Below are 18,280 nucleotides of genomic sequence, written 5' to 3'. Positions count from 1 at the left end.
CCTGGGGGCTTCAGTTGCTTTCTTTGACATTCTTACTCATTTTCAGAAAACAGGGACCTCTTAATCATGGGTTACACTAGAATTTCTGTGCTGCAGGTTCATGGCCAAAGTGAGATACAAGGGGAGGAGTTGAAGGTTAGTTACTGGGTCTTGATTCTTAGTAATGGTCAAATGGACACTTCACCCACAGGCTGTGGAGTGACTTTTCCTTTCTCTGGCACTCAGCATGTGGTATCACTGAGGTACTTGACATTAAATTCTTCTGTTGATGGTAAATTCGAGGAAATTCTAGGAAAGCTGTTTCACTGTTTTTCTTAAGATTTCTTTTTGCCATTAATATAAGAACACTTACTGTTTTTCTCTCTGCATTAGGAATACTTGATATTACCGCATTTAGAGCCATACCCCTGACTTAGAGTCATAGATAATTTAGAGCCAAAGCTCATAATATACGTCAATTTAACTATCCAAATGTAAGTTAACATTTAACTCTTATCTGTAATTAGGTACAAATAAAGAGTTCTATTAAATGTGTGACAATATTTTTAGCAATTTTTGAGTAATGTGCTGGTCTTTATGAAGTAAACTTGAGTTAGTAAAAGTAATACAGTCTCTGTACCCACAAACCAGTTAGGAAGCTTGAAATTATCAAAAGCATAATATTGATGAATGCTGTTTCCTGCAAACTCTGGGGGATTGTTTTGAAGTAAAAAATCATTAGATACCAGCCGTTGTTCAGATTTTACAACCAGGAGCTAGGCTTAGACAGTACTTCCTTAGATAGGCATCTTTAATACAATCAGTTTCTTAAAGATGAAAAACAAAAATTATTTTCTGTTTTGAAACTAGTTTACGTATTTTGATTGTATAATTCAGGCACCACAATTCTTAATTTATTCTAATACTCCTGTATCATTTTAGGCTTGAGTTTGGCTGCAAGTCACAGAGACCCAAAGACCAAGAGTTCAGGTTGGGGTGTTTCCCAAGGTGACAGGGGCCTGTTTTTTTTTTGTTGTTGTTGTTTTTCAGTTGCTATGTCATGCACTCAATTTCAGCCCTAAGTTCCCTTCAAGGTCTGAGATGGTCACTACCATTCCAATTCTAATAATCACCTCCATATCTCATCCATCAGGAAGAATAAAGAGGGAAAAGAAAGACACATTCCCTCCAAAGATACATCTTGGTTGCCACTTAAGTTCAGTGTGGTACTGGAGATTCTAGCTAGAGGTATTAGGCAAGAAAAGAGGGGAAAAAATGGCATCCAGGTTGGAAAGGAAAAAGTATAACTATATCTATTTACAGATGACATGAACTTGTATATAGAAAATCCTAAGGAATCTACAAAAGAAACTATTAGAACTAACAAGTTCAGCAAGATTTCAAGATATAATATCAGTATGCAAAAATCAGTTGTTTCTCTACACTAGCAATGAACACTCCAAAAATGAAATTTTAAAATAATTCTATTTGCAATACCGTCAAAAGAATAAAATACATAGGAATAAATTTAACAAAAACAGTGTAAGATTTGCACACTAAAAACTACAAAACATCATTGAAATAAAGATTTAAATAAATGGGAAGACATCCCATGTTCATGGATCAGAAACATTAATACTATTAAGATGACAGTTCTCCCCAAATTGATCTATAGATTGAACACAATCCCTATCACAATCCTAGCTTTTGAGACAAGAACTGGTAAGCCGATCCTAAAATTCATATGGAAATGCAAGGGACCCAGAAAAACCACAACAGTCTTGAACAAAGTTGGAAGAGTCACATTTCCCAATTTCAAAACTTATTACAGAGCTACAATAATTAAGACAGTGTGGTTCTAGCATAAAGATAGATGTATAGGGCAATGGAATAGTATTGGGAAACCAGAAATAAATACTTACATTTATGGTCAATTGGTTTTTGACAGGGAGGCAAGACAGTTCAATGAAGAAAGAGTAGTCTTATCAACTGGTGCTTGGACAACTGGATAGCCACATGAAAAAGAACAAAGTTGGACCCCTACTTACAGCATGCACAAAAGTTAATTCAAAATGGATCATAAACCTAAATATAAGAGCTGAAAACTATAAAATGTTTTATAAAACATTTTAAATCTTCATGATGCATGGGTTATGCAGAAATTTTTCACATATGACATGCAAAGCACAAAATTAAAAATAAATTTGACTTCATCAAAATTAAAAAATTTTGTGGTTCAAAGGAGACTATCAACAGAGTGAAAGTATAGTTCATGTAATGTGAGAAAATATTTTCAAATCATATGTCTGATGAGGAACTTACATCCAGAATGTTAAAAAAAAAAAAAAGACTCTTACAACTCGGCATTAAAGACAAGCAACCAAATTTAAAATTGGGCAAAGGAGTTGAATAAACATTTCTCCAAAAAAGATACACGAATGGCCAACAAGCACATGAAAAGATGCTCAACATCACTAATCATTAGGTAAATACAAGTCAAAACCACAGTGAGACACACTTCACACCCACTAAAATCCCTATAATTTAAAAGATGGATAATAGCAAGTGTTGGAGTATGTGGAGTCCCTGGAACTCTCATTCATTGCTAGTGGGAAGGTAAAATGGTGTAGCCAATTTGGAAAAAAATCAGGGAGTTTTCAGAAAGTTAAATATAGAGTTACCATATGACCCAGCAGTTCTACCCCAGGTATATATCTGAGAGAAATGAAAACATATGTCCATACAAAAACTTGTATACTGATGTTCATGTCAGCAGTATTCAATAACTGCCAAGATTGTAAACAGTCCAACTGTCCATCCTCTGATGATTGGACAAATAAAACATAGTATATCCATATAATCAAATATTATTTGGCCATTAAAATGAAGTACTGATGCATGCTACAACATAGATGAACCTTGAAAACATGCTAAATGAAAGAAGGCAGACAGAAAAGCTCAAATATTTTATACCTCCATTCATATGAAATTTTCAGAATAGGCAAATTTATAGATACAGAAAGTAGATTAGTGGTTGCCTAAGTCTGGGGTGGGGAGTAGGGAATAATTGTTAATGGGTTTGAGGTTTCTTTTGGCGTGATAGAAATGTTCTGTAAATCAACACTAGTGATGATTGCACAGCTCTGTGAATATACTAAAAGCATTGAATTATAAACTACAATCAGTTAACTTTCTGGTATATTAAAGATTTTAAATCTATATGTATATCTTGGAAGTTACATATACTACTTGCACTACATCCCATTGGCTATAACCTAGTTACTGTGTTACACCTACTTGTTATGGGGCCTGGGAACAGTATTCTGTATTCTGGGCAACCATGTGCCCAGCTAATATAAGAGGACTGTTACTGAGGACAAGGAGTGAGTGAGGTATTACTGGATATCTAGCAATCTTTGCCACTTGTCCAAGTTAAAGGTGAATCATAACCAAAAAAAAACTGCTACAAGTTATTATGGTTAAGTCAAACAATCATGTTGATATAAAGCTTCCTATTAGCCTGAAATAATGACCTGTTTGTTTTTCTTTTTAAAGATTTTACGTACAAAGAGAGGATGCAAAGGGCTCATGAGTACCAGTGATCCCCTGGTGGTGTCTTTATGAAACCTGGTCCTCCCAAAATTTATGGCTGTGGTAACCAAGTTGATCGTTACAGCCTCCTCTACTTTATTTATTGAAAAAGTTCTGACACTTTTAAGAATTTTTGAGAAGTCTATAAATGCCATTTCAGAACACACAGTGAAATCAATAATAATTCTTTTAATTATTGAGATATAATAAATGTCAAAAATAAGGAAAGCATATTGTTTTCTGTATAAAGGAATTAGTCTTTTCAAGTTGTTTTTTTTGTTTTTTTGTTTGTTTGTTTTTCTAGCATTTAAAATTACTAAACCAGGATTGACGGGATGGATTATTTCAGCATCTAAGAAAAAAAAAGGGAACATTTTTAAGTTTCAGGGAATGGATTTCTCTTTTGAAATAGTTTGTTATTGGCTCAAAAGCTGAAAACTTACTTTAGAAAATATTAAAATGAAAAAAATAATTTCATGTGTATGCTATAAAGCTTCATTATTTTCAATTGATTGGGAAATTTGGTAGGAGGCCAGAGAGAACTGGCAAAACATAACTTTTTTTTATTGAAGTATAGTTGATTTACAATGTTGTATTAGTTTCAGGTGTAGTTACAATTACATATATGTATATATTACATGTATATGTAGTTACAGTTACATGTATTCAGTTACATATATATTCTTTTTCAGATTCTTTTCCGTTATAGGTTATTACAAGATGTTGAATATTGTTCCCTGTGCTGTTTTTCTATTTTATATATAGTAGTGTGTATCTGTTGATCGCAGACTCCTAATTTATCCCTCCCCCTCACCTTTCCCCTTTGGTAACCATGTTTGTTTTCTGTCTGTGAGTCTCTTTCTGTTTTGGAAATAAGTTCATTTGTATCATATTTTTAGATTCCACGTGTGAGTGATATCATACAATAGTTGTCTTTCTCTGACTTACTTCACTCAGTATGATAACCGCTAGGTCCATCCATGTTGCTGCAAATGGCATTATTTCATTCTTTTTTATGGCTCAGTAATGTTCCATTGTATATATGGACCACATCTTCTTTATCCATTCCTCTGTCAATGGACATTTAAGTTGCTTCTATGTCTTGGCTGTTGTAAACAGTGCTGCAATGAACATTGGTGTGCATGTATCTTTTCAAATTAGAGTTTTCATCATTTCCTGATACAAGCCCAGGAATGGGATTGCTGGATCATATGGTAACTCTATTTTCAGTTTTTAAAGTAAGCTCCATACTGTTCTCCATAGTGGCTGTATCAATTTACATTCCCACCAACGGTGTAGGAGGGCTCCCTTTTCTCCACACCCTCTCCAGCATTTATTTTGTAGACTGTTTCATGATGGCCATTCTGATTGGTGTGAGGTGATACTTCATTGTAGTTTTGATTTGCATTTCTCTAATAATTAGTGATGTTGAGCATCTTTTCATGTGCCTGTTGGCCATCTGTACGTCTTCTTTGGAGAAATGTCTATTTTGATCTTCCGCCCATTTTTTGATTGGGTTGTTTGTTTTTTTGATGTTGAGCTGTGTGAGCTGTTTGTATATTTTTGAAATTAATCCCTTGTCAGTCACATTTTTTGTGAATATTTTTTCCTATTCTGTAGGTTGTCTTTTCGTTTTCTTTAAGGCTTCCTTTGCTGTGTAAAAGCTTTTGAGTTTGATTAGGTCCCATTTGTTTATTTTTGCTTTTATTTCCATTAGTCTAGGAAACGGATCCAAAAAAATATTGCTGCAATTTATGTCAAAAGTATTCTGCCTATGTTTTTCTCTAGGAGTTTGAGAGTATACGGTCTTACATTTAGGTCTCTAATCCATTTTGAGTTTGTTTTCGTATATGGTGTTAGAGAATGTTCTAATTTTATTCTTTTACATGTAGCTGTCCAGTTTTCCCAGCGACACTTGTTGTAGAGACTGTCTTTTCTGTATTGTATATTCTTGCCTCCTTTGTTGTAGATTAATTGACCATAAGTGCATGGGTTTATTTCTGGGCTTTCTATTCTGTTCCATTGATCTATGTGTCCATTTTTGTACCAGGACCATACTAAAACATATAAAATTTGAAAGGAGATATAGGCATTTAATCTCAAGTACTGTTTCAACAGAGAGATAAATTTATTATTTATTTTTGGTAGTTATGTTGTAGTGATTAAGAGCATAACCTTTGGGGGAATTCCCGGGCAGTCCAGTGGTTGGGACTCTGCACTTTCACTGCCGAGGACCCAGGTTCCATCCCTGGTTGGGGAACTAGGATCCCGCAAGCTGCAAGGCATGGCCAAAAAAGAACATAGCTTTGGAATCCTTCTGACATAGTCCTGAATCCGCACTTTTCTGCTTATTAAATCTGTGAGCTTAGACTACAGTTAACATTCTGAACCTTAATTTTTCTTACCTGTGAAGAAGGAACAATACCTACCTCATAATGTTACTGTATTACATTGAAATAATATATGCAAAGCATTTAATTAGTGTCCAATGTACTGTTGGCACTTAATGTTTGTTTTATTATCATTGAAATATAATCATTAAGATAGAATGAGGTATTTGAAAATCTCTTTGCAAATAAGTGGGAAACATTTTTATGGAACCCTGTGTACAGTTGTCAACTTGGTATGAAATGCCTTTTTTTATTGGTAACTCAAAAGTGAACTTTATCTCATCTTGGAATGAACTATCAACTTCTCCATTAGTGAAGTTTTAACTAATGAAATTTTATTGCAGAGAATGGAGTAAACAGATGCTAATTCTAAGTTTCTTATATAAAATTTATTTTCTAGGAGAATGCATAGAAGGGCTGCGGGAAAATGACTACCTTCTGATTCATTCGTGCCGTCAGTGGACCACCATCACTGCCCATAGCTTGGAGGAGGGGCACTATGTCATTGGGCCAAAGATAGAGATTCCGGTACATTATGCAGGTAAAGCTCCTTTCAAGAGACAAGAAACAGCTAATGAAGGGTACTTGAATATGCTAATTTTCTCCTCCACAATGAGAAAATAGGAATTGTCTATAAACTAGAGGGTATAATGACTTAGAAAAAGATGAACGAAACACTTTGGTTATTTTATCAGTGAAAGCTCAGATTCATTTTGTCATAGACATTTCTAAGTAATGCATGTAGTTAAGCGTTGATTCTTAAGCACAGATTCTTATTAGATATTTATAAAATGAAATTGGTACAAACACAAAGATCATCTCTGGAGTGACAGTCCATATGCGTAGCCAGCCTCTGAACACCAGTATCTCTGAATAAACCTGAGCACGATTTGTGATGTCATGGTTTCACAAGATACCATTTCACAAACAAGCATTGTGGTCTGGTTTTAAAAGCATTGGATTGAAAGGTCAGATACCTGAACATGTCCCTCTTTGCAAGGAAGCGTTTAGAATACAGGCAGCAGAGGTGACCTCACTGCTTAGTTAAATCAGGATAATAGCTACCTTCTTGCCTCAGTTGGAACTCCATTCAGTGTAACAATGTCATCTAACTAATTTTTATTAAGGGCTTTCTAAGTACCAGCACTGTTCTAGGAGTTTATGATACATCTAGTAGCTTGAATCCACTTTCAATAGTGGTGGCTTACAAATGCAGTTTTTAAAAAACGTTATGTATATATATTTCCTATACTTTCTTCTGGTGCTTATAGTTCATTATGTGAAGGATCTTGACTTTTTCTCTACTGTTGTTAATTTTTCAAAAGTCTCTAGCAGGACACTGTAATGGATTAGCTATAAATTGTATAGCCCTAGACTGCCATCCTGTTTTTGAGTGACTCCTCTACATTGCCCAGAGAGTTGTCTGTTTGGAAAAGAGACCTTGCTCTATCCCCACTGTCTAGAACAGCAAGCAAAGGGTATGTGTTCAGTAAATATTTTTTGGATGAATGAATGGTTTGGTCCCCCTTTTATTCCTAGGAGTCTTCATTGCTAGATATGACCTAGAGATCACTAAACTTCTCAAAATCCTTCTTATTCCAGAAAAATTATAAGAAAGAATTTCTCTTGCCTGAAACCCTGTCCTGGAATTCTCTTGCCCAGCTGTAGGAGTAGACTTCATAGAAAAAGGAGGAACATATAGCTACAGAAAGTATTAACGACTGTGAGATTGGGAGCCAGGCCAAAGGGGCAGAGAATGAGACAGACCCTCCACCTGCCCAGTCTCTCCTGCCAGTGGTCCCACAGCAGGTGAGATCCATGCTAGTTTTAGCAGAACCCAAATTCTGTCCCTTGTGGAAAACCGAGAAGGAAGGTGTAAGATTGTGATTCAAATGTATGATTTTACCTAATCTGCTGTGTTCTTCTTTTAGTAGATTGAGTTTTAGTCTTTCCCCCAAACCCGTTGCTCCGTGACGTCGTTCGTCCCAAATGCATGCTGTCATTTGATCAGTTACTCAGATCTCTTTGGAGACTCCGTATGCCACCAGTCTCTTTGACTTACTGCTCAAAGCCCTCATAGGGGCTGGTTCTAGTGCATTTCTTCAAACTTACCTTTTCTACTCTGAAGAGTGAGCCTTCCACTCTAGCTAGATTAGTCACCTCACTGTGTCCTGGATATCCTGAGTACTTTTCCATTTACACCATTCCCTGGCCGGAGTTGCCTTCCTTGGCCATGCTTTTATCAGAGCCTGTCATTGCGTCAGGAGGGTGCATGTACCCCTGACTGTCGCCATATGGTCTTCGATGTACTTACCGTGTATCACATTCATTTAACACACGTCCTCAGGCTTCGTTCAGTTACCTTTTCCTACAAGCACACACATCTTCACTTGCCAGCTGCACTGTACACTTCCTTAACAAGTGAGACCAATTCTAAAAACCTTTGTGGGTCCTTAGGATCTGTACACAAAAGATACAGTTCTTTATGGCTGCAGATGCTTCACCTAGGGATCTCAAACTTGGCTGTACATTGGAATCACCTGGGGAGCTTTCAAAATGACTGATGCCCAGTTCCCATGTCCAAGGTTCTGGTAATTGGTTTTGAGTGTGGGCTGAGCATTAGGATTTTAATAGCTCCTCTTGTATGTAGTTAAATTATGCAGCCAAGGCTGGGAATCCTTTATTCTGGAATGGGCATTCACAGTGCCAGATGATAAGATTTCCCTAAACACCTGCAAATATTTGCAAATGTTTTATTGTTCTGAACATTTTTTTAAATAGACATTCACCTTCCACCGGGATAAAAGATATGGTATGTTCAACAGCTTACTCTTTATCTGCAGGGAGAATGATAGTACACTTAATTGGGAAACCCCAGGCCGTGTATTGCAAATGATACTTTTTTTTTTAAAGTAAAATTGAGGTCCCAAGACTAAAAGGAAACATGAACACTAAGACTATACCACTTTACATGAAAAGAAAGAAAATATATTAAAGGAAGAAAAACTTGAAATAGAACTGTCTTAGTCAGTTCAAGCTGCTATAACAAGATACCATAGACTGGATAGATCATAAACAAAAGAAATTTATTTCTTGAGAAGTCCAAGATCAAGGTGCCAGTAGATCCGGTGTCTGGTGAGAACCCAATTTTCTGGTTTGCAGGTGGTCATTTTCTTGCTGTGTCCTCACAAGTTAGAGAGAGAGAGAGAGAGAACAATCATCCTTCTCAAGTCTGTTCTTATAAGGGCACTAATATCATTCATGAGGACTCCACCCTCATGACCTAATTATTTCCTGAAGGCCGCACCTCCAAATTCCATTACATTGGGGATTTAGGCTTCAGCATCTGATTTTGGGAGGATGTAAACATTCAGTCCATAGCAAGCAACCAATGGTTTATGAGACATTTGATAAGATTATGTCAAAGAGCATCCTAGGGGATATTTTATTTCAAAGAATTTATTATCAGGTCCAGCCTTTGGAAGAAAGAGAGTATAAAGTAAATTGTGGAGACTAAAAATATCGTTTATGTCTCTGGTTTATTAGTGTTCTAATTTTAATTCGTAGAAGAAACCCTCATTCATGCATGTTGTACTAATTTGTTGTAATTTCATTTAGGTTAAGAGTCATCACTCATTCTTTGAGGAAAATTAATAAATAATAATTAAATATGTTTAACATAGTAATAAAATCTACCAGGTTTGTAATCAGCCTAGTTGGATTCCTGGTTCTGCCACTTACTGTCTGTATTTGGGCAAGTTACTAAACCTCTCTGAATCTTAGTTTCCTCATCTGTAAAGTGGGGATAACTATAGTGCCTTTCTCTTCAGCTAGTTGTGAAGATTTAACGAGGTAATGCAAGTGAAGCACCTTTCTGAGCGCTTACTAATTCCAGGTGCTCCATAGTGTTAATGGTGGTGATTATGCTAATGATAGCAGTAAAATGTTTCTAAAGATTTAACTGTTTATTTTGAAGTACAGATTACAAGTTGAATTACTTTTCTGCTCATTAAAGCAGTCTGAATACTGATCCCCTCAATGTTGTTTTGGCTGCTGGGTTTTTTTGTTGTTGTTTTAAACTTTTTACTTTGAGGCTGCAATCGTATGATATATTCCTTTATACTATTTACCCATTTTTACCATCATTTGCCATGTTTGTTGTATTCTTTTTCTCCATCTCTTTCTCTGCACACACACACACACACACACACACGCCCATATTATTTATTTATCCCGAATCATTGGAGAGCAGAGAGCACACATCCCCCTTAGACTTCATTATGTATTTCTTAAGAACAAGGATATCTTCTTATGTAACCACAGTACTGTTAGCAAATTCAGGACATTTAATACTTTTATCTAATCTACGGTCCATGTTCCAGTTTTGTCACTTATCCCAATAATATTTTTTCCCTCTAGGACAGCATCTAGTCTGGGACCCCTTATTGTATTTCCCTATCATGTCTCTTTAGTCTCCTTTAATCTGGGAAAGTTCCTTATCCTTCCCCTTATCCTTCCTTCCTTATGTGTTTTATGACTTTTTTTTTTTTTGGCTGCATTGGGTCTTCATTGCTGCGCGTGGGCTTTCTCTAGTTGCAGCGAGTGGGGGCTACTCTTCGTCGTGGCACGCGGGCTTCTCATTGTGGTGGCTTCTCTTGTGGAGCACAGGCTCTAGGTGCGCGGGCTTCAGTAGTTGTGACACACGGGCTCAGTGGTTGTGGCTCGCGGGCTCTAGAGCTCATGCTCAGTAGTTGTGGCACACGGGCTTAGTTGCTCTGCAGCATGTGGGATCTTCCGGACCAGGGCTCGAACCCGTGTCCCCTGCATTGGCAGACGGATTCTTAACCACTGCACCACAAGGGAAGTCCCTATGACATTTTTGAAGAATATAGGCAAGTTGTTTTATAGAGTAGCCCTCAATTTGGGTTCCCCAGGCTGTTCATGATTAGATCGAGATTATGCACTTTGGGCTGGTTGTGTCCTCCTCAGGGAATCACATCTAGAGACACGGGATGTCCCTTTGCCCCTTATTGGTGACATTGATGTTGATCATTTGGTTAAGGTGTTGTCTGATTTCTCTGCTGTATAATTACCATGCTTTGTGTTACTGGGAAATTTGAAAGAAGGTTCTTTGAGATTCTGTAGGTATCTTATTCCTTCTCTAACTCCCCCCCTTCTTTTGTTGAGCAGCTATTGATATTTCCTGTCTGATTCAATTTTTACTTTGAAGGTGGCAAAACAGTGCATTTCTAACTTAACTCCATCATTCCTTCTTATATGTGTTGTCATTCTACTGTAAGGAAGAGCTGTTCCTTCCCTCCCATTGTTCAGTTAGTTACCTTTTATTATCAGCATGAAATTATGGATTCTTCCTTCAGGAAGGGGGTCGAAATATCTTCCTGTCCTTGTTTATTTTGAGGCTCAAATTGTCTCATATTTTGCCATTTGGGTACAAGCTGGCCCATCTATCTTTATGACATGCCCCCTTTTCCTTATTTTCTGGTATAGGTAGCAACCATTCTTCTCAGTTAGTGTACCGTTTTCATCAGGGCCACTGCACTGTCCTATTCCAGGCAACGCTCCTTACTTTGTGGTCTCTGTAAATGGTGCCTCTTGGAGTTGTGCAGTGCACGGCCTAGGCAGTCGTACACAGCTGTGTTCACATATATTCTGGAAAGTTGCGAAACTCAGCATTTTTAGAAAATCACAATTCAGAGTGCCTTTCCCATATTTTTTATCAGAGATTTTCATGAAATTCCTCATGTGAAAAGAAATAATTTCATAAAATTTTCAGAAAAGAGAAATATGACTTGAAGTCCTTATCAGAATTATACTCTGATGTGGTGGTAATAAGAATCGCCTTACTCTGAATTCTGAAATTACCAGATGTGCTTTGAGAAAAAAAATAAAGACTTCACTCATTCTGACAAAATAAGTTTTTTATTTGGGATAAAAGGAATTTTCTTGGTTTAACAAACAAGTGATTCCGAGAGAGAGAATGTGTTCAGTCAGCATCAGCATCACATATTTTGCTAACAGCAGGGAAACCACTCAAGAAGAATTGGCATAGTGTTTAGAAAAATGCAGCTTTCAGACAACTTTTAGTCAAAAGGTATCATAGATCAGTTTTATCTAAACTCTAACTTCTTGGTGCTACCGAAAGGGCAAAGATTTCCTAAGGAATGTACAACACAGAATTTGGAATTTTTCTGCATTCTGTGTACTCAGACCATCTAAATTCCTGCCTGGCACTCCATCAGACACTGCTAACTCACCCTGCACGCTTCCTGACTTGTTAAACAAACAAACAAACAAAATCTATTTTTAAAAATTAGAAAAGGGAACCTAGTGCAACTTAATTATAGCCAACAGTTTGTGAAGATGAACGATTTCCATTTTACAATTCACGTTTCTGTTCATCAAATTCCTTGTGTCTCTGCAGCTCAGAGCGGTCAAGCTCGCGCATATCACTTACACTAAAGCATGTGTCTCAGGGTTTATGCTGAACCCTTCTAGGGCCTTAAACCTAATTTGCTATTCACAATTTGACATTTTGTCCTTTAAAACTAATATAAACTTCAGGCTCCACAAAAAGCTGGATACGCCATTGCCTCTGGAATTTTATTTGCCCTTTTAAGCTCCAAGTTTCCAACCTATAAAATGAAGTTTTACCTTAGAAAATGTCGTGAAGATTCTCTGAGATCTAACTTGTGTAACTGACTCAACACTGTCCCCATCACGAGATGAGTACTAAATAATGTTACCTCCTCGTTATCACCTCTGTCGTGAAAACCAGAAAAAGCTCTCTCTAGAGACACAGCTCTGAGAAATCAAATGAATCAGAATGAGAGGTGCCTGTACCCGTGATCCACCACTTGGGGAAGTAGTGGAATTCCGACCGGGTTTAGGAAAATTTAAATCGTTTGACGGCGTGCATGGTGTCATCATCAGCGAACAGATTGCTACTTGAATATAAGCATCTGAGATAAACTCCAGCCACGTTTGGCTTCTATTTTTAAATTCTCATCCTCCTGCAAATCTGGTGAATCTTTAACAAGCTAAAATGATCTCAGTACTGCCCTCCTAGCTACAGTATGTACAGAAATAGGTAACAGTGGAGCCCAAGGTTGGTTAGACTTGCTTATGAAATCTGCAAGGCCCTTCTCAGCAAGCACCTGCATTTATATCAGCAGTACCTGTTTTTAAAAATGTAGGATGTGCAGTGTCTGTCTCTCGGGCAAAATTATAGTAATGTGGTATTCTAACATAACCTTGAATTGTAATTACTGAACAAAAGGAAATGTCGAAACAAGCTAATTTTATTCTCCTGGGTTGTGAGTTTAATTAGCGTGAATCATCTGTTTACAAAAGTAACTACTTTTGTAGAACATCTTGTGTACTTTCTCTATTACATGGGATAAAGCTTATGTGATAAAATGGAAAGTAACCAAATGGTCTTTTAAAAAGTCCTCAGGACCAATATAGTATGCCAAGGAACATTATCCCAACCAGTTTTGCCAGTAATAAATATTAGCTATCTAAGAAATAACCATTTTTCATAATTGAATCTTTAGGTCACAGATAGCAATAACTCAGATTTATGTAGTGCTTAGTATTCTCTTGTTAACTCAGCATTTTACTTGTACTTCTTCATGTAGCTTTCACAACAAACTCATGAGGCAGGTTCTGTTATTATCTGAATTTGTGCACAAGTGCAAACCGAGGTTCAAAGATGTTAAGGATCTTGTAATATTACACAGCTAATAGGTGTGATTTGAACCCAGGATATGCAGCTCCAGAACCTGATTCCCTCACCACAATTCTCTGGAAAGTGCTAGAAGGCACTTCGCACAAGGAAGACATTCTAACCATCACAGAGAAGAGAGATCTATTAGAATTTGCTGGTGAATTGAGTAAAGCTTTTGCTTTTCTTTCCTTTCACGCACAGCTCCCCACTTGTAATCTGACTCTAGGGGAAAACTAAGGAAACATATATTTCTCTTGACCTTTTCCAGATTCATAAGTCATCTGCGTACAGGTGACATTCCCATTTCTAAGTAAATTACAGGAAGGAGCAAAGACAGAAGAGCTTCCAGGAGAGCCTGTGGGAGATCGAGAGGATGCTGTGGGAACCTGGGGGCCTTCCTATCCAAGTCTGGAGGCCGGGGGAGAAGGTCTTTTAAGTGCAACTGAGGAAATTGGTGATATTCAAAAGGACAGACTCGGTGAATAAATGGCAGGAAAATTAGACTTCACCAGGGGATTAAAAATGAGTGGAAGGTGAGACAGCAACACAGATCAACTGTGTGTGTCAGTGTAGTAAAGAAAAGCTAAGGGAGAGGACATAGGAGTGAAAGGCTTCTAATATTCATTTTTTAAGAATAATGGAGTCGGAAGCATCTTTCTCAGCCGGGGGGATGACTCAGAAGAGACAAGGGGGGAAACTAATTAAGTAACGTAATAGCCTGGTGTCTGGGAAATTGTCTCTGCCATTGATTTCCACCAGGGGCGTTGTTACCCTCTCCCTCTCTACTTCTTTGTTTCATGATGTAGTTGGTGTAGCTACTGTAACGTAGTGTTTGTGGTCAGAGGTCGGGTGAATTGTATCTTTCACATTTGGGTATTCACCCAGATGTTTAAACTCAAAACAAAGGTAAAGAACTTATGTAAGCATCTACCTTTGATGGAAGAATGACTGGAGGACTGTCGCCAGCCTTTGGTATAGATTTCTAGTTTCACTTCTAAATGCTCAAGTATAATACCCCCAAGGAAATTTGAATATGAATGATATTCATGATGAGATGATTCTAGGGAATTATCTTGATTTTGTTAAGTATTGTTAGGTATGATACTAGTATTACAGTTTTGAAGGAAAACATCCTTATTTTTTAGAGACATAACTGAATTATTTAGGGGAGGGGAATATGATTATCATTTATAAAATACTTCAAAAACAAACAGATCAACATAGACAAATATTGGGCGGGCTGTTAAAGTTGTTCAGTCTAGGTGAAGGGTAGATGGTACAGTATTCATTTTCTGTATGTTTTGAAAATTTTTGTAATAAGGAAAAAAATCGACTCTCTGACGGCAACCAACAGCAAAGTTACTTGTCGTGTATAACTCTTCAGTCGTATTCTTACCAAAACCACTTCTGCCTCAATCCTTGAGTCCTACTTATAGTCTTAGTAAGTTGTTCTGTTCCAGTGTCAAGTGTGGAAATAGCCCAGTGAAAGGTGAACTCGGAAAGAAATGATTCTGTTTTCACCACATGGTGCAACCATCCCAGCTTAGCAGCTACCTATGGAGACTTGATTGCTCCCAGCCTGGCCGGTTCCCAGGGGCTGACCCAGTTGGTGGTAGTGATTTAAGTATAAAGAGGGAAGGAGGTGTGTGTGTGTATGATTTGGAAAGAAAGGAAATTCTTTTTTATTAGTTTCTCCTTAAAATAAGAGCTTTATGGGAGAAATGGAAAAGGGGGAATATGAGTAAATACAGGGAAAGTTATTTGGTGTCACACTGTGGCTTTTCTTTTCTTTAAACATTTAAAAAATTTTATGTATGTATGTATGTCTGTGTTGGGTCTTCGTTGCTCCACGCAGGCTTTCTCTAGTTGTGGCGAGCGGGGGCTACTCTTTGTTGCGGTGCGCGGGCTTATTGCAGTGGCTTCTCTTGTTGTGGATCACGGGCTCTAGGCGCGCGGGCTTCAGTAGTTGCGGCACGTGGGCTCTAGAGCGCAGGCTCAGTAGTTGTGGCGCATGGGCTTAGTTGCTCCACGGCATGTGGGATCTTCCTGGACCAGGGCTCGAACCCGTGTCCCCTGCCTTGGCAGGCCGATTCTTAACCACTGCACCTGTGTGGCTTTTCTTGATCTATAAATGCTGGTAAAACAACGTTCATAAAAATTTGAGAATCCCTCGATTGCTGTTTTCACATTTTGGCCTGTTTACTCTCAGAATCCCTGAAAATCACACACTGCATCTACAACAGAAACTCTAGGATCCAAAACATAAAACAAAAACTCTGGTACGAAAACAGGGATGGTGTTTGGGGTTCAAAACTCCAAGGCTGTTGTTTTCTAATTTTTTTTTCTACTTCTCTGTCAGTACTGAATGGAAAGTTGGTACTTGAAAGGGATAACTCCAGCTTGAGTCTAATTTAACCTATGAGATAATGTGATTAACATCAGGTGGAAAGTTTGAACAAGCTGCCTGTAACCACACTGTTAATGGGGTGTTTATAACATGGGTGGGGATGGGTTCGTCTCACTTCATAATTTGATTTCCATGTTGGATTTGTACCTACGAGAGGTAGTGTGACCTTTTAAAATGTTCCCTTTCAGCTTTTAGAGATTGCTTTGAGTTTTTTTTTCTTTGCGGAAAACAGACGTCTATGTTCCAAAACTGATCGCAATGCCGGTAAGTCTTCCTGAAGTCACTTCCCTCCATTTCTTAGAATTGGAATCACTTACCTTTATGACTCACCCTCCAGGGTAGTGGTGTGCTGGTCTTCTGTTAAACCGCTTACCCAGCGGGGTAGTTGTCAGGAGGACTTGTCCACAGGAAAATGACAGACCACGTGTACCATGCGAACTTTTCTGACATTTAGGGCAAGAGGATAGATGATTCAGACACTCGCATGTGTGCTTTTCTGGAAGGTATACATTACCAAGGCCTCCAACCTGTTAGGACTGGTTTACAGAACATCATGGGGTTTGTCCCTAAGAGTGAGTCAAGCCAGTGAGTGAGTGTGAGACCAGCAATAAACACAAAGCTTTTATCTTCTAGATGTTAAAAATCGTTGTAGGTAAATGAAATGCAGAGGGCGCATCAGTGTTTGAAATAGTCCATGTCTCCCCTCGTGTCATTTGCATCCCATGAGCTTAATACCCAGTGGCAGCTGTGTCTTTCCATACAGCCCTTCACACCATTTCATCACCCCAGCTTTCTTACTTGTAGTAATGAAGCCAGTCACCCAGGGAGGGAATTTCAGCCCTCCATCACCTCATGCCCTTTCCTCTTTGCCCCTGAAAGTAATTGTGTGCCAAGTCTTATTGATGCCATCCCCACTGTCCCTGCCAAAGCTGCTTCCCCTTTCCAACCTGCTTTCACTGGGTCTCTGAAGACCCGAGTGCCTCCTTTCCAGCCCCCATCAGTCAGGTTATTTTTTCTCAACTAGAGCTGTTATTTCACCACCAGCCGGGACGTGTCAGAGGTGTCTTCCAGGTGGGTGCAGACTGTCGTCTAATCAGGGCCCTTCTGAGGGCTGACACCCATTCAACTCTAAGAGCATGCTCTCCGGTACACACCCCTCTGGGCGCCAGCCCCACTGGCCTGTTTGTTGTTCCCCAGATGGGCCCCACCCACCCTGCCTCACTCTGTGCTGTTTCTAGTCCTTGGATGGCTCACACATCAGTCACCCCCCAGCTATGAGATCCTATCTCATACACCACCTCCCCTCAAGAAGCTTTTCTCAATTTTCCACAACATGTGTATAGATAAGGTCCTTCCTGTTTGGAATCCCTATAATACTTTGTGCTCAAGAGTGTTTATGTCTTGCTTTTATTCTCCTCCCTACTGAAGGCTCCTTGAGGACAGTCCTGTCTCTCACAGAATCTAGAACAGGCTTGGATAGTTGAAGAGCTCACTAAATATTTTTGAGCGAACTGAACCTGAGTCATCTTTAAAGAATGAACATTTTTTTCAGTCGGTTTACAAAGATGCCTGAGAATGCCTGGAGAACAGTCTGGTTCCCTTTTCCCTTGAAGCAGGCAAGTGTAGCTCTAAGCCCCTCCATGGATAGTAAGGGAGATAGATGATCATGACGCTCTGATAGAAGTGCAAACTGTTGAATAAGGAGAGAGCAGTTCTGTCAGGGAGTGGGAGGTGAGGGTCCTCAGGTGACCATGGCAGGAAAGGGAGTCTAGACCAAGTGCCAGATTGAGCAAAGGTTTGGATTATGGGCAATAGTGAAGATAATTTAAATGGGTAGTGGGTTAGAGGGGGAAGGATGATTTAGGAAATAAGTTTCGAAAACCAGCTTGGAACAAATGTAAAGAGATTCAAATTCTAGGATGAATTATGGGAAGAGTAATCTCTGTGCCTTGTGGGCATCCCTCCTAATCTGTGTCTCAAAAAGATTACAGGAGGCCACCACCTCCCATGCTGAGCCAGAATGGACGATGAGAAATCAGAGAAACAGGATAGGAAGTTGTTGAAATAACCTGATGAAAGATAATGAAGACCTGACCTAGGCTGGGGGAAGTGCTGATGAGGTAAAAGTTGATATCTAGATGCAGGGGACAAGGAAAAAGGAGAGAA

At 38.6% G+C, this 18,280-nt stretch overlaps 1 protein-coding gene across 5 annotated transcripts in view; it reads left to right on the top strand.

Annotated features, from left to right (window-relative positions):
- GAREM1 (GRB2 associated regulator of MAPK1 subtype 1) overlaps window positions 1–18,280 on the top strand; it is a 211,630-nt gene that overhangs the window by 60,264 nt on the left and 133,086 nt on the right. For 2 of the 5 annotated variants that reach the window (XM_036822953.1, XM_036822952.1), the window contains exon 2: window positions 6,361–6,501. The exons of 1 other annotated variant lie outside the window; for it this stretch is intronic. In XM_036822953.1, the coding sequence (XP_036678848.1) occupies window positions 6,361–6,501 (141 nt within the window). Of the gene's footprint in view, window positions 1–6,360; window positions 6,502–7,562; window positions 7,770–18,280 lie in introns of those variants that run through there. 2 more of the 5 variants (XM_036822956.1, XM_036822955.1) reach the window with 2 other exon arrangements.

The sequence above is a fragment of the Balaenoptera musculus genome, chromosome 14, assembly GCF_009873245.2.
Source record: "Balaenoptera musculus isolate JJ_BM4_2016_0621 chromosome 14, mBalMus1.pri.v3, whole genome shotgun sequence".
In the NCBI taxonomy this organism is placed as follows: Eukaryota; Metazoa; Chordata; class Mammalia; order Artiodactyla; family Balaenopteridae; genus Balaenoptera; species Balaenoptera musculus.
This window is presented reverse-complemented; position numbering and strand designations above follow the sequence as displayed.